This window comes from Malania oleifera, chromosome 10, assembly GCF_029873635.1.
Source record: "Malania oleifera isolate guangnan ecotype guangnan chromosome 10, ASM2987363v1, whole genome shotgun sequence".
In the NCBI taxonomy this organism is placed as follows: Eukaryota; Viridiplantae; Streptophyta; class Magnoliopsida; order Santalales; family Ximeniaceae; genus Malania; species Malania oleifera.
This window is the reverse complement of record NC_080426.1, coordinates 6,975,161-6,996,501: the sequence shown is the minus strand read 5'-3', so window position 1 is coordinate 6,996,501 and position 21,341 is coordinate 6,975,161. Positions and strand designations below refer to the sequence as shown.

Below are 21,341 nucleotides of genomic sequence, written 5' to 3'. Positions count from 1 at the left end.
AAATAAAATTATAAAATATTTTCTAAATCCACACCTCAAAATCCAAAACCCTTCCTCCCTAGCTTTCGTCTTTCAGTGTCAGTGTCGGCCTAGCAAAATGCTTTCGCCATTGGTGTTCTTTCCGATCTCAAAGCATTTCACTGCTCTACCAAAAATTCCCTATCCCTACCATACTCCACTTTGGTAATTTCCACTGCCTGTCATTGTATTAAAATTTATCAAATATATACAAATCCAACCTAAAACCCATACTCCAAACCCCAAAAACATTATTTTTCCATCAAAAAACCGATAGGTAACAAATCTGCCAACTTGGCAAGCAGAAGAGAGCATGAGAGAGAGAGGGAGAGAGAGAGAGAGAGAGAGAGAGAGGGAGGGAGAGAAAGAGAGAAGTATCATGGGCACACACTACCCAACCCTACATAACTCTACAAGTAATTTTTCATTTGAGTTTACACAGTACACATCAAAAGCCAAATACAAAATAAGAAACATTGCAGGGGCGAGTCTCAGAAAAATTGGTCGTCTTCCCCATACCGGATACTGGTATCTCAAAAAGCTTCAAACAGCCGATCACTAAAACCAGTAAACATTAATTGAAAAAAAAAAAAAAACACCCCACCATACACCCTAATAAAGGTACTCCAATCCCCTCTCCATCAATTCAACATCCCAAACTTTCACTGCATCACAATACAACCCAGCAGAGTAATTTCAAGCCACACAGAAAAATAGCTCCCGAAGGTATTCCTCCCAACTGAGAACAAAGTAGATACCCGAATTACAGATTGACTTCAAAATTTGAACAAAAGCCGCTCTGAATTAAGGCTTATGGGAAGAACTCAACCTTGATGAATAGTGCCAAACCCACTTGCAAGACAAATGAAGCAATCACAATCAAAGTAAGATCACTCCCCTCAATATAAGACCTGAGGTTGGCGGCAACAAAGCAAGCCGATGCCACACCAGTGAGGATGATGATGACCCAACGGAGAAACTCGACAGGGATAACCAAAAGAAACTGAAAATATTTGAGGGAAGTTAGTGTTGAACAATCATATGGTTCATATAACCATCAATACTACAAATTAAGAACACTCTAGATTTTCAGCGTCAAATATGAAAAGTACTTGAAATAAACTGGCTGGCAATGGAAAGATCCTAAGATGCTCATCATTCTCTTTTTCAGTAGTTTATTTTTAGGTTGTTTCCCACTGTTCAATCACAGAGGGCTATTATGTCCAGGAATAGAGATGGCAAGGCTTGTATTAGAGAGGGTTACATCGAGATTCAGAACAGAAAAAGTGGCTGGCATGAGAAAAAATCTGCCATCAATTTGGACATATCCTCGATTAGATTCTGATTTGATCTCCTCAGATGGAGATTGATCTTTGACCAAGCACTTAAGTGTAGAACATGTGGATAAACTGATCTGGACCCACTTGAAAAAATTTGCAGATTGTGGCCCCAGGCAGACAAGACGCCTTTTATTTAAACCTAATTTTTCCCAAATGGGAGAAATTAAATTGCAGAAACAAAGTTATTGCCACAAGATGGATACTTACAGAACTGAGGACAAAGAGAGAGAGAGAGTATCCCCACATGCACCAAAAGCGCACAAGGCTAGCATTTGAACCCAAATACTGAAGCAAGAAATAGAATGCCACTGGCACTGCAATTGTATAACCATAGACAGACCATGCCGCCAAACTTAAATAACTGACATCAAAGCTCCAAGAGGTACTGCTGTCACTCTGTTTGTGAGTAAGGTATGTGGCACAGTTTCCAAGGGATGCAATCACAAATACCAATGTAGTGGATATCCAGATTAACCCATATCTGAAAAAAATACGCAATTCAACATCAGCACCTACATGTGTTTAGAAATGATGAGTCATAGGAATAAAAAATTTTCAAAAAAGTTTTATCAATTTTAGAAGATGATGAAGAAGAAGAAAGAGAGAATGGCTTAGGGTTGTAGAACCCACGAACCACACTCACAAAAGGAGAAAAAAAATAGGGCGTAGGGGGGGGGGGGGGGTGCAGACAACAGAGTTCACTACTCACAGATCCGGGTTAGCATCAATCTTATTGAAAAAATCTCCACCAAAGGGATAGAAGGAACTTGAGATTCTGTTTAATACAATATCTGTGTCCACATTAAAATATTGGGCATATGATGAGACATTAAACACTCCCTTCCAATTGTTTGTCGACTGCTGCCCAGCTCCATCTGCATGGATAGTAAAATATGTACTGCGGACGTTAAATGAGAAGGCAAATATATTAGGAGGTCATTGCATAAGAATGTAACAGAATATGCGTCACACTATCATATCGAGCTTAGTCCAGTTATATTGTTAATAACTGCAAAATTTTGAAACTAAATCATTGAAGGACATGATTATCCAAGTGATACCAAGACAACATTCCAAAAGAATAAAAAATTTGCAAAAGCTCCGAAGAGTCAAGGACACCCTTGATACGATAAGGGTTTTAAAAAATAACAACATTGTAAACAAAATACCATAGATAAATGAACTGCTATCGACATTAGTCTGTAGTAATGTACACAAACGAACATAAAGTCATCACTTTTATAACCATTCCCCCTCCCAACCCACCCAAAAAACAAACAGTTTATTCACTAGATGACGTATTGGTCCACTACTGGCAATATGACAATCCAAAAAATCTTTTAAGACATCGAGACTCCCAGGTGGATAAAACCTACCTATCTTGACATTCTAGCATAACCACCTTCTTCTTTTGATACGTAATGGTTGAGAAATACAGAAAAAGAATGATCAATTCACCCTGCACAAAGGGTTTCGAGACACCTGTTTGCTGGACTTCATTGCATAAGCTACATGTTTTTCTCAATACATGGTGGTTGACAAACGAATAAACAAGCATAATTTCGCCCAGAGTAAGGTTTTGAGAGATTAGGAGGTAATGACAAGTAGAAAAACACAGAATAATGCAAGTTTAGGTTGTTGCTGAAGAATTAACCTCCTACTCTCCCATATGAACTCATTCCTAAAACTATTTGCCAAATTTCTTGTTTACTTCCCAATTAATCCAAGTTTTTAAACTCAATTAGCAACTCACAATAAGTCCAACAAATGAATGCAACACTGGAAGCCAAGACCAGACCACTCGCCTCAAAGACACGCTCCTAAATCCAAGCTAGCATTATATACCTAAAGGCTCTTTTTTGCAATAAGTGAAAATACACCTCGACCTTGAGGCTCTTTTTATGTTTGGGAGTTGACATTGAGCCTAAGAGGAACGGGATGAAAACAAATGAAAATTTGAGGGTGAAAGAAACAGAGGGGCCTAGTCTATTCATTTGTTGTGCTCATTGTGTAAGACTATCCCCAAACCCACATTCTATTTTCACGCCTCACCGCCTCACAAAGATAGAATGATGAATTCATTTAGACTCTTCAATCCATGCACAGCTGTAATTACAGGTCACTTATAGGCTTATGGCACAGCAACTTCCACCTCATCAATAATTATAGTTTCTACTTTTTTAAAAGTAATCTTCATTATAGTAGTGAAACAGCTACAAGACCACAAATACACATGCATAAATTAAATCAATAATTTAAAGTGCTAAAAAATAATGTACAGGAGTTTTTATTAAGGGTCCACATAACTTGGTAATAAAATGTGCAGTCATAAAAAAATAAAAAAATAAAAAGGTTCATTCTTTTGACTATGATAATCAGATAGACTAGACAGGCTTGTAAGAAAATGAAAAAAAAAAAAAAAAAAGGATTATCTACTTGTTTAAAAATTGCAGCAAGGGAAACCTTGACACTTAAAATTCAAAACAATTATAAAATGAACAATGACTTTGTAGCAGTTTCATCACACATCAGTAATAGTTATTTGCTAAAGCAATCTAAGCTACAATCCAGCTCCATTGCTTACATGAAACATGTGTAACAAATGACCATGGAACTGCATTTGTTAACAAGGTAATCAAGCTTAATCACAAATTGTATTAGCTTATGTTTGGTTCTCTGAGTGTTTATTCCTAGAAACAGAATTGTATAAGTTGTTAATGTAATACAAATTATAAAGGGATGTAATAATTTAGAAAAGAAACACATGCAAAAGCTTGTGCTATTCCATCCAAGCCATAGGATAGAAATAGACATTCCAAGGTAAATAACAAATAACAACGAAAAACCAAGCCTCAAGTCCCACTAGGTGTGGTTGGCTAGATAAATCCTTTTCCGTCAATTTACACAATCATGAGCAACTTCCTCTAATAATTTCAGGGCTATTAAATCCTTACTATCTCATTCCAAGTTATTTTAGGTTTACCCCTATCCCTTCTATTGCCCCTCATAGTAACTAGCTCACTCCTACTCACTAGTTCACAATTTGGCTTACATCGCAAATGCCCAAACCATCTGAGCTACCTCTCCCTTATCTATCTTCTATAGGATCTATGATTCTATGCCTAACTTGCTGTGAACATGTTCATTCTTTAATTTATTGTTTAGTGTCATACCACTCATTCACCTTAGCATTCTTTTTGGATCTGTTGTTTCTTAGTTGCCCAACATTCTGACCAATATAACATATCTGGTCTGCTAGCCATCCTATGAAACTTTATTTTTAATTCTAAGGGTATTCTACAATCACAAAACACACTAGAAGCAATTCTCCATTTTACCCAACCTATTTTCACTCATGTATTAAATTTTCTTCAATTGCTCCTTCAACTTGCATAATAGATCCACAATATCGAAATCTACTAGTACAATTATTTTCTTCATCAAATTTAATATTTTGTCCAATATTCTTCCTACTTATGAAATTAAATTTCATATATTTAGTTTTATCTCTACTTATCTTAAAATATCTATACTCTAAAGCTTCTCCCCTTAACTTTAACTTAGGTTCTACTCCATTGCTAGTTCAATCAAGATAATATCACCTAATAACAATAGACACCATGGAACCTCATTTTGAATACTCCTAATAAGTTCATCCATTACAAGTCAAAAAAGATAATGACTAAAAACAAATCCTTGATGTACACCTATTGTGATTGGATATTTAAAAATTCCCAAGACTTTCTAGTAGTCCTAACGGTAGTCATTATTCCATTGTACATATCCTTAATGACATCAATATACCTGCTGCAACTCCATTTTTTTCTAAAACATACTATAGAAATTCCCTAGATACCCTATCATAAGCTTCTCTAAGTCAATAAAAAATATGCAAGTCCATTTTTCCCCCCCTAAACATTTCCATTAATCTTCTTAAAATATACATAGCATCTGGAGCAGATCTCCCAGGCATAAAACCAAATTGATTTTCTAAGACCCTTGTTTCTAACCTTAATCTTTATTCAATTACCCTTTCTCACTATTACATTGTGACTCATAAGTTTAATTCCATGATAGTTATTACAATTTTGAATATCTCCTTTATTTTGTAGATATGCATTAAAGTGCTTTTGCTCCATTCATCTGGTATTTTCTTAACTTTTATAATTATGTTAAATAAATTAGTTAACCATATAATGTCATCATTGCCTAGGCATTTTGAACTTCAATTTGGATGTAATTTAGTTCTATGGCTTTTCCCTTTTTAATCTTTTTTTTAATGCAAACTTAATTTCACTAACTCTAATTTAGCAAATAAATATTATATTCTTAACCTTTTCCTTATGTGTCAATTCTAAGTTTAAGCCTTCTACAAGGTTTTCATTAAATAGTTTATAATAAAGTAATTTTGTCATCTTTCTTTTATGGCTTCTTCCTTGACCAAGACAATATCATCCACATTTTTTTTTATACTTTTACATTACCTAAGTCCTTATTCTTTCTTTCTCCAACTCTAGCACGTTTAAACATGTCTCTTTTCCCTTCTTTTGTATCTAATCTAGCACACAAATTATTATATGATCTATGCTTAACTTCACTAACAGACTTTTTTGCATCTTTTCTTACCTCTTTATACTTATCAAAATTTCCCATGTTTCTACATTTTTTCCATGTTTTACACCAAATTTTTTGTCATTAGGCTTTTTAGACATCTTGATCCTACCATTAACTTTTCAAGAATCTTCCTCTAGATTCACTTAAAATCTCTTCTGTAATCTTTTTACAGAACTAGCTATGCTACTCCAAAGAGTGTTTGCGTTCTACACTATCCCCTATTGTCCAATCACTATTTTTAATAATCTTACCTTTAAATTTTATCATATTTTCTCCATTAAAGTTCCACCACCAAGTTCTCTAGCGCTAATTTATACTACCCTTTCTCTTCCATTTTTTAATACATATACCTAGCACTAAAAATCAATGTTGTGTGGTTAAACTTTTAACTGGAATAACTTTACAATCTTTACATGATAATCAATCTACCATCCTTATTAAGAAAAAATCTATTTGACTTTTTTACGACAAATAAAGGAAAATTTATTGAAAATGCATCAAGGGGATGCCAGTCCGTGACAGAGAAAATCAAGCACCCTAAAGGGTGTGACAAAAATCAAAGATCACATTATAGTCATAACGAAAGTCCTACTATGCTAGCTATTGACCGTAATTAACCAGTGGTCTTCGCTGATTTGGAGTGCTAAGATTGAATTTTTAAATATACTCCGCTGCATGTTTTAAATTGAGTTATGGATAGGGATACCTGAGACCCCCCTTTCGGGTTCGAGTCTCTGTAATTATAGTATATATATATATATGGATTATTTATGGACGAGAATGTAGCACTCCGGGCCCCACCTAGTTCGGGGCGCCACAGTTGTCGTATCAGAGCCCAAGTTGATAGGTCCTGTAGATTTTGACAAATAATTTTTACCAGAGTATAGGTTTGAATTAGGATGAGGATAGGAATGGGTAGATTAGGACATTGGTAGGTCATTATTGGAATTTTGGGTTTTGTTTCCCAGCCTAGAGACAGAAATTCCTTGACAGTCTTCTGTGATTTTCCTGAAACGACTGTTTCAGAAAAGCCATGACAAATCCATCAACGGTTTTGTTTATGAGCAGTGAGACTTGAACTTGAAAATTAGAACTGGAACGTTAAGCTGGTTGGATATGTCGTAATTTATGTGTTGTGATTAGGGGTCGGTACCTTGAAAAGACTAAACGTATACAAGAAAGGGATTAGTGAAGTTTTCTAGGTCCAAACCATTGACGGTTTTCTATGGCATTCACAAACCGTCAACGGTTTCCTCAAAACAGGCTCTTTGTATCTCAGGAAATTCGTCGACGATTTCAGGACTCTCAGAAAAACCGTCGACGGTTTTGTGTCTGAACAGTAAGAATGAACCTTAAATTAAGAACTTGGACGTTAATTTGGTTTCCTAATTAATGATTGTGCCGATCGTGTTATGATATTGAAATTTTAATTCATTTCTGTCCTATCTTCAGGATGGATCCCAAGGATAACAACGTGAACGCCAGAGGAAGTAGCAGCGAGGAGCTTCCAACGAGGATGACATTAATTTTACTTCAGTGCTTCGTGGTTTAGCCCAACAGGTCATGGCGGAGATCATGCGGAGTGCTAGGGGGCAGAACTGTCCCAACACTGACCTAGGTTGCACCATCGAACAATTTACCCGCATGAATCCCCCAACCTTTGCGGGAGGAGCTGACCCAATCATTGCAGAAAATTGGGTTCAAAAGATCGAGGAAATACTGGCAGTCCTTTGTTGAATTGATGAACAAAAGGTGTTGTACGCCACTTTTAAAATGACTGGGGAGGCCAAGCGTTGGTGGGTTTCCGTGAAGCCTACTCGAAGAGCAAAGGCCAGAATCCGCAATTCTGTCTTGAAACGGTTTCAAGGAGCTCTTCTTCGATCGATACTTCCCCGCCTTCACCAGGGATTAGGGGTGAGCAAATGGTCGGTTCGGCCAAATTCGGGTAATTAACCGAATTAACCAAAAAATTCAGTTAAATAATACTGTTAACCGAACTGACTGAACTATTGAATCACACCGAACCGAACCCGACCGAATTACCAGTCCGGGTAATTCGGTTAACCGATTTTAACCAATTTTAACCAAATTTATTCAATTATACATTAAATAAAAATTTCATAACTAATTTATTTTAATAATTGTGTCAATGCATTTACTCTATCACATAGGCTTATTTATTTTTAGGTGCAATAACTTTTATTTATTTATTTATTCTAGGTCTTCGCAAATCAAGTGGAAATAAAAAAGAAGGCGATGTTTTTGTCATTATTGAAACGTTGAAAATAAAAAAGATGAAAAAATTTTCGCTGAAAATATTTATTGTCAGCATCGTCATCCCCTTCGACGACAACATTAATTTCCACAAGGTATATCCATGTTCATAATAAAAAAACAATTATATTCATAATTTATACTTAAAATTTAATTAATTAATAATTCGGTTAATTGGTTAACCGAATTATTTTTTGTTGTTAACCAAACCGAAACCGATTAACCGAATTTTTGTAAAATCCCAACCGAACCGACCGAACCAAGTTTTTTTACTCGAACCGAACCGACCAATTTCGGTCGGTTAATTCAGTTTTCACCGAATTATGCTCACCCCTACCAAGGATGCCAAGGCGGAGGAGTTTATGAACTTAACCTAGGGGAGCTTAACCGTTCAACAGTATGCGGCCAAGTTCATAGAGTTGTCCCAATTCGCTCTGTATGTGGTTCCAAATGAATTAAAGAAGGCGCAAAGATTTGAAAAAGGCCCGAGTCTGGGGATCTACGAGCAGGTGGTGACATTTCAAGTTCAGAACTTCTCGGAGCTGGTGGATAAGGCAACGGTGTTGGAAACGAGTCTACAAAGAAGTGCAAGGTTACAGAATCAGAGGAAGAGGCCCATGCCTCTTCATTTTCAGGCTAGTACAAGTCAGGATGCATGGAAAGGAAATAGAGATAACGTGGACGAGAGGTGAGTAGTGGGGAATCAAGCCTATCAAGGTGAGTCGCCACGCCCTCTTTGCTCTAGATGTTATAAGAGGCATAGGAGTGCCGGGTTGGACATATTATCTGTTATCAGTGCGGTAGGCCCCACCACATTGCTCGAGACTGTTGCAGGCCGCCGAATAATGCACCCACTCCTAATCAATACCAGGAAAACAATCAGGCACCCCGAGGCAGCTACCAGAGAAACACTGCCCAAGCGCAGGTTTATTCTCTTACTCCGAGAGATGCAGAAAATGCTGGTGACGTGGTGACAAGTAATATCTTTTTATTGGCAAATAAAGTTGATGCATTATTTGATTCAGGAGCAACGCATTCTTTCATATCATTGAGGTATATCAAATTGTGTGGGGTAGAAACTCAGCTATTAGACGATGAATTATCTGTGGTCACACCAACGAGAACCGCAGTGATATGTAGAAAAGTGCTTAGAGATTATCCAGTGGGTATTCAGGGATGAATGCTACCTGCTAATTAGTGGTGTTTGACATGCATGGATTTGATGTCAATCTAGGGATGGACTTGCTAGCCTTCAAGTATGGTATAGACTGTCATAGGAAAGAGGTAGTGTTCAGATCTCCTGGGGAGCAGGAGTACAAGTTTGTCAGCTCGTGCGTTCACTCCTCACCACAAATTATGTCGACTATTCAGGCAAAAAGGCTACTCCTGTACGGATACCAGAGGTACCTAGCATGGGTGAAAGAAACACCGAAGGAAGAACTAAAGCAGGAGGATATCCCAGTAGTGAGGGAATTCTAGGATGTATTTTCGAAGGACTTACCTGGTTTGCCTCCCGATCGTGAAGTTGAATTCACTATTGACCTACTTCCAAGTAAGGCACTAATCTCTAAGGTTCCATACAGAATGGCTACAGCAGAATTGAAAGAATTGACGAAACAGTTGCAGGAATTACTAGACAAAAGATTCATCAGACCTAGTGTGTCACCCTAGGGAGCACCAGTGTTGTTTGTTAAAAAAAAAAGACGAGTCGATGAGGATGTGTATCGATTACCAGGAAATAAATAAGGTTACGACTAAGAACAAGTACCCGCTACCCCGTATTGATGATCTGTTTGACCAACTTCAGGGAACACAAATCTTCTCTAAAATCGATCTCCGATCCGGGTATCATCAGGTGAAAGTCAAGTAGGAAGATGTTCCAAAGACTGCTTTCCGAACCAGGTATGGCCACTATGAGTTCTTGGTTATGTCATTCGGGCTGACTAATGCTCCTACTGCATTTATGGACCTGATGAACAAGATCTCCAATAAATATCTGGATCAGTTTGTGGTTAGGAGTGGCAAAACGAGCGGGCGGGCCGGGTCAGGGTGGGTCGCCAACAGGCCGGGTCATAAACGGGTCAATATTAAATGGGTCACACATGCCAACCCTAACCCGCTAGTTTAATAAATGGGCGGGTCACGGGTCACCCGTTAAAAAAATATACTTTATTTAAAAAAAGTTTAAAATCTCATACAAAATGACTTTAAAAAAAAAACCACTCCTCCTGTTACCCAGATGGCTAAAAGAAGAAGAAGAAGAATAAGAAGAACTAAAGAAGACAACTTCTGCAATTTTGCATCAATGTCGAAGACGAAGCGTCGGAGAACACAAGCGGATGATGCTAAAAAATGCAAAACGAACAAACTGAAAAAGATAACCTACAGATTGAAGTAATTGAGGTTGTCACAAACCCAAATGAAACACAGACAATCAAATGGGAAAGGGAAGAAAAATCAAAAGAAACCAACATACCTCAACGCCTAGCAAAAGACTTGTGGAAGAAGGAAGCCAGTCTCAAAATACAACCCACCAGAGTTCAATCCCCCTTACATACGCCAATCCTTCACCACAAATTTCCATCTGGAAGGATGACTAAATTAGACAGCAAAAGGACAATTGATTTGCCCCCCGCACGAACCCCAAACTTGCAGAGCTTACGACTGCCCCCACACTCAATTGCCATATAAGAAGAAGAAACACCCATTTGTGAAGAGAGCAGAAGTGCAGAACACCCCTAACCCTAACAAAACCTCTCACCTGATCCATATATCCAGTGTCTAGCTGAATAAAGCCTAAGGACCTCGACTCACATGCCCAACGTTGACCCTGAACAAAAACTCTCAGCTGATCCATATACCCAGTGTCTATCCCAACCGTGGGGATAGGGTTTTATGTCATTATGTGTAAGGTGGGAGGGGTGGACGGCTGTGTAACATAGTATATAAAGGGTCCAATAAACGAGTCACCTGCCCCAAACCCAATTAACCCGTTTATAAACGGGTCAATCCTTGACCCGCCCGTTTATTAAACAAGTTGACTTCCCTAAGCTCGAACCCGTTTTGAGCGGGTGGGTCCGGGTGACCCGATAGGTCACAACTGTGTAACATAGTATATAAAGGGTCCAATAAACGAGTCACCTGCCCCAAACCCAATTAACCCGTTTATAAATGGGTCAATCCGTGACCCGCCCGTTTATTAAACAAGTTGACTTCCCTAAGCTCGAACCCGTTTTAAGCGGGTGGGTCCGGGTGACCCGATAGGTCACGACCCGTTTTGTCACCCCTAATTGTGGTGGTGTTTATTGATCATATTTTGATTTATTCGAGGAGTCCCAAGAAGCATGAGACTCATTTGAGGTTGGTACTCCAGGTGCTAAGAGAAAGGAAGTTTTATGTCAAGTTCAAGAAATGTGAGTTCTAACTGATGCGTTAAGTCGAGAGTCAGGGAATGCATCACTCTCAGCAGCGGTAACTCAACACCAAATCAGGATGGATCTAAAAAGATTTGGTGTGGAAATAGTGGAGGGAAATCGTCGGGCTTTCATTGTCAATCTAGTAGTCCAACCGACCTTGCAGGAGAGGATTAAGGCCGCACAGATGAAAGATACAGGGTTGGTAAAGATTAGGGGTAAAGTACAGAGTGGACTGAGGGCAGACTTCAACATTTCAGATGATGGGATGTTGAGGCTTCACACTAGATTATGTGTACCCAATGATGGAGAGATTAAAAGAACAATTCTAGAAGAAGCCCGTCGCTCTCTATATACAGTGCATCCGAGATAGGATTAAACAACTCAGAGTCAACAGAAAAGTTATGTTGATACTCGCCGACAAGAGCTAGAGTTTGATGTAAGGGATAAGATATTTCTGAAGATTGCTCCAATGAAGGGAGTTACGAAATTTGGAAAGAATAATAAGCTAAGCCCTAGGTATATTGAGGCATTCGAGATACTGGAGAAGATTAATCCAGTTGCTTATAGGATAGCGTTACCCCCGGCATTGTCTAGAATCCATGACATGTTTCACATGTCCATGTTGAAAAAGTACATTCCAAATTCTTCGCATGTGATAAGTTATGAGTCATTGGAAGTCAAAGATACCTTATCATATGATGAAGTGTCAATTCAGATTCTAGACCGTACGAAGCAAGAACTACATACCAAGAAGATTTCGTTTGGTAAAAGTACTCTGACGTAATCATGCAATTAAAGAAGCTTCATGGGAAGTAGAAGAGGAAATACGCCAGAGGTACTCAGTGAGGCCAAACGCTAGGCAAGTAAGTGTCACTGTTCAAGTAAGTGTTTGGTTTTGAATATAAATTTGTTTAAATTAGGTTTGTTTAGTTTAAACTGTCTGTTTCTAAATTTAGGTTAAGAGTGGTTTCTGGGAAAGTTTTACCTACAGCTTGTAATCTCCCAGAAACTTTTATGTAACCACAGTATTCCTCTGCCATAAGTGAGGGTAATTAATAAATTTGGGATGAAACCATCGTGGGTAGCTTCCAAATTTTTCTAGAATCGGGTAAACATTTCAGTAATTTTCAGAGGATGTTGAGATTAGTGTGTGTTAGCAATTTCGAGGACGAAATTCTTATGAGGGAAGGATGTAGGAACCTTAACCAAGAAAAAGAAAAGAAACGGTTTGGTACAAAGACCAAATCGTTGACGGTTTGAGGAATCTCAGAAAAACCGTCAACGGTTTCGGCAATCTCAGGAAAACCGTTGACGGTTTCCTGCGAGCCAAGGGTCTACCTGTTAGAATCTTATAATTTATTTTTCATTTTAACTCTCTCTCTCCTAGGGTTCTCACTCTCTCTCTCACCCTTTCCCTAAACCGAGCCTCTCACTCTCTCTCTAGCCCAGAATCTCTCCGCACGTGCTCTCCAGTCCTCTCTCCCTCCTCTCAGCTTGTCGGTCCTCGCTCCTCGACCAGGTTAAGAAGCTAGGGTTTTCCTCCGAACGATGTAGGCAGATTTTCAGGGACAGGTAAGAGGATTAAATTATGTCAGTTATTTTGAAATGTAAACCGATTAAACTGAAGTACATGGATACAGGAATACTGTATATGATTTTCTGAATGAATCGGGCGTATGCAAATGATGGTTTCGTATATTATACGTATTTGGGAAAAACTAAAGTGAGTGGGGTGATCATCTCCTTTTTTCGGTAATATATATATTTTGAGTTGAATTAAATTATGGAGATGATCATACCTTCGGTTTTAGCAAAATATATTTTTCCCAGATAGTTTATTATATTATGAGCATATGATATTTATTGACCTTGAGAAAGCATATGATAGGATACCTAGGGAAGTTCTATGGTGGGTTTTAGAAAAAAAAGGGTGTATGTTGTAGGTATACCGATGTCATTAAGGATATGTACAATAGAGTAATGACTAGTGTAAGAACTATAGATGAAGAAACTAGAGAATTTCCAATTACCATAGGTATATATCAAGGATCTGCTTTGAGTCCTTATCTTTTTGCTTTAGTGATGGACCAATTGACTAAGAGTATTCAAAAGGAGATTCTATGGTGTATGTTGTTTGCAGATGATATTGTATTAATTGATTAAACTAGGGACGGAGTAGAGGCTGAGTTAGAATTATGGAGAGAAGCTTTGGAATCTAGAGGCTTTAGGATAAGTAGAAATAAAATAGAATATATGAAATGTAATTTTAGTAATGATAGGAGGAATATTGGAGACAAAGTTAAACTTGATGATGAAGAAATAAATACCAGTTGTAGATTTCGATACCTCGAATCTATTATGCAAGCTGAAGGAGAAATTGAAGATGATGTAATGCTTAGAGTTAAAGCAGGTTGGGTAAAATGGAGAAGTGCTTCAAGTGTGCTATGTGATCATAGAATACCCTTAGCATTGAAAGGAAGACAGCTATAAGACCAGCTATGCTATAAGGATCAGAATGTTGGGTGACGAAGAAACATAATATCCAAAAAGTAAAAGTTGCCGAGATGAGAATGCTTAGATGGATGAGTGGTATAACATTGAAAGATAAATTAAGGAATGAACATATTCGTGGTAAGTTAGGTGTAGCTCCTATAGAAGATAAGATAAGGGAGGGGCGACTCAAATGGTATGGACACTTGCAACGTAGGCCTCATAGTGCACCTGTGAGGAAGAGTGACTTAATTACTTTGGGGGGCAGTAGAAGGGGTAGGGGTAGACCTAAAATAACTTGGGAGGAGATAATGAGTAAGGATTTAATATCCTTGAATGTATCAAAAGAAATGGTCCATGATTGCATAAATTGGCAGAAAATGATTCATATAGCCGACCCCACTTAGTGGGACTAAAGCTTGGTTTTGTTGTTGTTGTTGTTGTAATTTATTATATTATGATTTAACATTCAAATCGTGTGGCATGAGAATTATTTACTATTATTGCATAATTAAACCTATTGGATTTTCATGGTATTATACAGTGAAAGTTGTGATTTTATACTAATCTCTGGAAATGTTGAGAACATTGTGAAATTGTGAAAATGACGCTTTGATACAGAGTTATGAAAAGACGGTCTGATACCAATTTATGAAATGACGATTTTATACCGATTTATGAAATGACGGTTTGATACCGATTTGTGGATATGACGGTTTTATACCGATTTGTGAAAATGAGATCATGCTACTGTTTTTATTTATGTAAATTACTATATATGGTTTATATACCCTGGGGGACTAGATATGATGAAAGCACGGTACCGTAACTACAGATGGGAATCAGTACAGCCACACTGTAGTGGAAGTGTTGGTAAATTGAAAGTCAATTTGGCCCGCGAAAGGTAGGGTACCCTCTTGGGTCCGGACCAGGATGCAGTAAGGCAATCGTACTTACAGACAGTTATGTTGACTTATCTTGGTGGTAGGTCAGCTAAGGCTAAGTCCGGTTTTCGGACCGCACAACCCGTTACGGGGGTTAAACATGTTGTTAGTCCAGGGTTAGGAGTTCTTTTATGCACATTTCATTGATTTATGTAAAATGGGCTATATTGAGCCGAAACTATGTTCTGAAGGAAATTATGTATTTTCAACGATATAGGTGTGAGTACAGTTTTCAAATGCCATTTCACTTACAGTTAAACAAAATATGTATTTTGTTTACACTAAAACTCATGTTAGCCACACACTAATAATAATCTATTTCGTCTTACTGAGAAGTGTCTCACCCCAATATCCATCTCATATTTCAGAACCTACAAGGAATCGAGCCTAGCAAGCTACAGGGCTGGGATTAGATTTTATAGCTATTGTAAGTGCTTGTGAGACGCTGGGTTTGTCATGTTTTTGTCTATTTTGGGATGTAATATTAAGATTTGGAGGTACATGTGTAACTATGGTGGTTTTTAGAACTCAAGTAAAGTATTGAAGTTTAATTATCTTCCGCTGCATGTTTTAAATTGAGTTATGGATAGGGATACCAGAGACCTCCCTTTTGGGTTCGAGTCTCTGTAATTATAGTATATATATATATATATATATATATGGATTATTTATGGACGAGAATGTAGCACTCCGTGCCCCACCTAGTTCGGGGCACTACAAGTACTATTATGGTGTTGGAAGTTGTAGAGAAAGCTATAGAAGTTTGTGAGCTAGTTGAGTTCCCAATCTTCCACATTTCTAAGGAAGTAGATGTTCCAAAAGAGCCCCTAATATGAGGTTGGGAGGAGCTAACTAGTGTAGGCATCTTTGTCGCAAGCCAAGTTGTAAATGGCAAGAAATAATAAAATAAGGGTTTTCTGATCGCACCAAGCATCATGCCAAAAATATATATTTTCCCCATTCCCAACCTAAAATCTAAAACAAGAAAGGAAATGATGAACCTCCACAACCATTTCCCTAAAAGGGCTTTATTGAAAATGTGGAGAGACTTCAAACCCAAGCCTCCTAAATGAAAAGGCTGCTTCACCATGCCCCATTTGACAAGGTGAAATTTGAATCTGCCTCGGAGCTCCCCCATAGAAACCTCTTTGAATTCCTTCATGGCAACTGAAGCTAGAAGGGGAATGAGAGACATGAAGTAAATGGGAAGATTTGTCAAGGGGCTTTTAATGATAGTGAGTTTGCCACTTTTTGAGAAAAAAATTCCTTTTCCATCCAATCAACATTTTTTCAAATTTTTCAATGATGGGGTCCCGCACTCCTTTATCTTTGAATTTGGGGCCAGATATAGCCCAAGGTAGTTAATCAGGAAAGTTCCCATCTTGAAGCCCATAAGGCCAGCAAGGAGAGGCTCGTCTATAGTTTCTCCAATTAGAGTGACTTTACTTTTTCCAATGTTAACTTTCAAACCCTGCCAAGAGACATCTTAGGTTCAGATTGTGAAGAGGGTCATCCTCACAAAAAATGATGGTGCCATCTGCGAACAGGAGATGTGTGACCTCCATGGACCCTTTGCACCTGCCAAATCTAACGCCTTTGATTAGCCATTCTCCAATAACTCTTTTCAACATGAGGCTAAACACCTCCATCACCACAATGAACAAAAAGAGGTATAAAGGGCCCCCTTGTCTCAGTTCTCTAGAGAAGTGAAATAAAATAGTAGGGCACCCATTGATTAACATTGAGAAACTTGATGTGTTGATGCAGTGAGCAATCAAACTACACCATTGCTCCCTAAAGCCCATTTTCCCAAGAGTATAGAGAAGAAAGATCCAGATAAAATGATCGAAGGCTTTCTCCATGTTAAGCTTGCACACCATCACATTTTTATTTTCCTAATAAGAATCCACCACCTCGTTAGCTATGAGGGCTGCATCCATGATCTATCATTCAGCCACAAAGGTGTGTTGATGTTGCCCAATGACTTCTGGAGCAGCTCTTTTGATCCTCATAACAAGGACTTTGGCAAGGATCTTATAAATACTTCCCACCAAGCTAATTGGACGAAAATCCCTTACTGTTCGTTGCCCTGGGCTTCTTCGAGATCAGGGTAAGGAAAGTGGCATTGATGTTGCTCACAAAGCTACCAATCTAAATAATTCCTCGAAAGTGTTGATAAGGTCCTACTTGAGCTTGCCATATTTGACTTTTATTTTGTCTACTCCTAAAAGTTCTCAAGTGTTTTCTTCTATTTTAAAGCAAGTAATCATTATAATAAAATAATATGACATGAAAAAGTCTAAGATCATCCCCAAACTCATTTTTAACTTCATATCTATGTCCTCCATGTATCCTCGTAACCTTTATCATCCTTTCTAATGTGTCCATTCAAATAAACTCCTATGAATATTTTCTAGTCCTTGTTATCCCTTGTATAATACAATTCATATCTTCCAAATTTTGTCTTTTAAAGTTTTCTGCTAAGCCAATTTGAAGAGCAAGAGCACTAATGACATTTATTATCTCTTGACCTAAGACCATCTCGATTTTTATGATTATAGCCCCTACTCTTCTAACATCTCTAATACTATCTTTTAAGTCATTGCTCATTATCTAAAATAATTTCTACCCTATTCTCATGTTTTTCTTTTCCAATGTACCAAAGTTCGAATCTTGATTTTTCAATATCTCTAACTCCCCCCATCTACTTAGTTTCTTGAATGTACATTATATTAATTTTTCTTCTAATAATCGTGTCCACCATCTCCCATTTACCTTAAGTGTCTTTCATTCCAAGTTGGTTGCTAATCTAACCCCAATCTCCTAAACTACTTTCCACTCACGTCTAGAATATTGCGAGAACCTTCACATATTTGATACCATAATTAGGGACCAAAGGACGCGTCACTCCAAGGCGATAACTTAGCGCACCATCGCCCATTTTTTGCTACACCCAAGTGGTATAAGCAGTGGCAGATGCAAGAGAGGGCTGAAGGGGGGTACCCTCCCCCAAGCTCCCCACAATTTTTTATCCTCGTCGCCCTTTGAGCTTACCACATGCATGTTTGCCCCTTGCCCTTCCAATTTCCCTTGCGCTTGGAAGAACAATTAGAATGACATGTTCTCCACCAAGAAATCCACTACCATTGCAAAAAACAATGTTCACTAAATTAGTCACCCGCAAACTATATACACACACACACACAAATATATTGCAAAAAACAATGTTCACTAAATTAGTCACCCGCAAACTATATACACACACACACACAAATATATTATTCATACCAAAAATATGTATTTTTCTTTTTATTTGAAAGAGAAAATGGAATGCACTTAAATTTCTTATGATGTCAAAGTTTAAAAATTGATAACTACATTTATTTTTTATTATCAAATTTTAAAATTCTTGTGTAAGTTGGTGGGAAAAGATTTTTATAACCGGCCTACCTAGAGCTTAAGGCTTGGTTTGTTGTTGTTGATGTATTGTAGTTTAAAATTTTTACTGGATAGGGGGGGTGGGGGGCGAATGAGTTATAGTAAGAAGATATTAAAAGTATTAAAATCAAGCTAAAATCAAATAAACAAAGTAAAACTTCATGTCCAATGGTATAAAAATATAAATCAGAAATGCTAAAAGTTAAGAAACACTAATACCATCATATAGAATAGGTACACATAGATATAATGATTTGATAATTCTTAAAATCTTAAAGAATGAAAAGAGATAAAAATATACATCATGAAAATATGTTAATTTTATCTTGAGGATTTGACTAAAAAACTTAGATTATTCGATTAAAGTTTAACTTTTAGGATGGTCCCTTTTTTTTTTTTTTGGTGTGCACGCCATGCTCATAATGATATTTTTTTTTTTACCCTTTTTGAATGTTGTTGATATATATTTACTTGTAATTCTAATTACTGGAACTTTTTTTTAATTATTGCATTTTAATAGGGTGAGTAGATGATTTGCTTAAAAAATTAAAGGAAGTCATAATTATTACACACATTTAAAAAATCTCAATTATGTTTTATGCTTGAAGTCCCCCTCCCTCGCCCCCTCCCCAAAAAAAAAACTATGATTTTTGTATCCGCCACTAGGTATAATTGCAACACATCATTTGTAAGCAATAGACCAGTAAATAATCAGTAAGAATTCAATTCATAAAGATTTAACAAGAATTAAGCAAGCTGTCAGCTACCTAACGAAACCCTCCTCTTTTACCCATGCTTGGGACTGACTCTATGTGAAAGGATTTTTAGGACATTGACTGCATCACAGTTGGAGTTAAATAGCATTCCAAGGTGAAATTTGGAAATAATCATTACTTGTCTACTATTTGTTATCAATTGAAAAAAGAAAGTGTTGTTTGTTTTATGATGATAACACATCTTCATTTAAGTTATCAAATTATAAAATTATAATCATTCTATTCATAAGAATAGACATTTTGTGAACCAAACGTAAATTCTTGATTTAAATACAACTAGCATACCGCTTGGACTTTCAAGAGTTTGATATCCACGTCCTCTGTTTCCATCATTTGGAGGAAATATTTGCAAATTTGCTTCAGGGACTGCACATGAATACCAGCACAAGTGCATAAATATTTACTACATCTACAACGAAGAATATTGAGTGCATGCGAGGAAATGTTTGATATGCATAAGCATTTAACAAAAATTAACTCTAAATTTGTAATCAAAGTCCCATACCCTCATAGGTAGTCGTCTTTTTTTCTTCACTAACAGCAGCCTGTGAAAAAATAGAGATTAATAAAATTAACATTTTAAAAAAGCATAACTCAAAGAGAAAACCTAATAAATTTAATGAGCATGTATAAGTTATAAATAAATCAAATTATAAGAATACAAAGTCGCATATTTATGCCTAGGAAGCATGCATATGCTTGAGAGAAGAAGTGCGGTGGGGGGGGGGGGGAGGAAGGGAGTTGCCCTTACTATGTAAATTGTTAGACATTCATTTAAGCCTTCAGAAAAAATAAATAATAGTAAGAAATGCCTTAAACCGCTCATCTTAATAAATTCCACGCTTTCTAATTCATAATAAAATGACAATATAGTAAAAAGAAAGAACAGATTGTCCCAAATCCATATAAGCCTCGACCCATATGCACAAAACAAATTTTCCAGCCATACTTAGTTCTGCAACTAAGATACAGACTAACGAGCATCCAATGATTCCAACCCATACGATCAGAAGATTCTAACTTTCCAAATTAAAGTAAAACCTAAGGCATGACTCCGTCGCAGAGAAACCTAAGGAAAATAAAATTTCATATGAAATTTTAATACCCAGAAAAACTGAAACCTTTCATCAGCAAAGCCAAATATTTACACTAGGATCCGTTCAATGGAGACACCAAAATTCAAAATTACTCTATTTTACCGACGCATTACACAAAAAAGAGACAATAACTAGTCATCAATGAGCACAACAACGGTCAGACAGATTCTTAAACACGAAAAATGAAAAATCAAATCTCAGAAATATAATAAATAGGGAAAAATTAGCATGTACAGGGACTGAGCCAAGCAAGTGGCTAGTGGGGAGACTGGTGTAAGACGAAGATTCGGCCATAGAGAGAAGGAGAGATAAAGAGCCAGAAGCATTAAACGCTGGTCTTCCTTCAGACCAACATTTTTCTCTCCGAATCGAATCGATCGAAGTTCGAGATTTGATTTGAGGTCTTGAATTGAAGGAGATTCCGCTCGCTCTTCAACCAAACGAGCCCTAAGCCTGGCTTTTCGCAGCCTGGAAGAAAAACGCGAGGAAGGGAGGACCAGAGACTGACCTGCTGGAAGTGTAAACTGGATCAAATGAGGAGTGAGATGGCCACGTGCCTTATAGAGCGTGTAGCTAAAACACCCGCGCGGCGTGTGCAAATAAGAGATTGTTTGGTATGATGGAGAAATGAAAAATCAGAAATAAAAATTAAAAATTAAAAATAGAAATTAAAATTAACAAATTAATAATTTATTTGATTAATATTTATAAAATTAATATAAATTAAAATTTTAATTAAAAAATATTCATTTTCATCTTTAAATCAAATAATATTATAAAAATATAATTAAAATAATAAAAGTATAGATAATATATATTAAAAAATTACTATAATAAAAATAAAATTTATTATAATTATGTTACTTAATTGTTCTACTTTCAAATTTTACTCTAAAATAAAAAAATTATTGGGCATTACAATTGAAAAATAGTA

At 37.0% G+C, this 21,341-nt stretch overlaps 1 protein-coding gene across 1 annotated transcript; it reads right to left on the bottom strand.

Moving 5' to 3' along the window:
* Window positions 1-389: 389 nt before the first annotated feature.
* Window positions 390-20,954, bottom strand: LOC131166025 (uncharacterized). Its single transcript, XM_058124246.1, has 6 exons — window positions 20,642-20,954; window positions 19,816-19,855; window positions 19,596-19,676; window positions 2,068-2,233; window positions 1,566-1,839; window positions 390-1,021 (listed from the first exon to the last, which is right to left on the bottom strand). The coding sequence occupies exons 1-6, from the start codon at window positions 20,699-20,701 to the stop codon at window positions 830-832; spliced, it is 813 nt and encodes a 270-aa protein (XP_057980229.1). The 5' UTR covers window positions 20,702-20,954; the 3' UTR covers window positions 390-829.
* Between the last annotated feature and the right edge of the window lie 387 nt (window positions 20,955-21,341).

What these genes read in the sequence shown, in the direction of transcription:
- LOC131166025 (XM_058124246.1), bottom strand. Translation starts at nt 20,701, where the DNA reads ATGGCCGAATCTTCGTCTTACACCAGTCTCCCCACTAGCCACTTGCTT. An exon ending in ACTTGCTTGGCTCAGTCCCT is followed by an intron (nt 19,856 to 20,641) that starts GTACATGCTAAT and finishes ATTTTTTCACAG; the next exon opens with GCTGCTGTTAGTGAAGAAAA. An exon ending in ATTGATGCTAACCCGGATCT is followed by an intron (nt 1,840 to 2,067) that starts GTGAGTAGTGAA and finishes TATTTTTTTCAG; the next exon opens with ATATGGGTTAATCTGGATAT.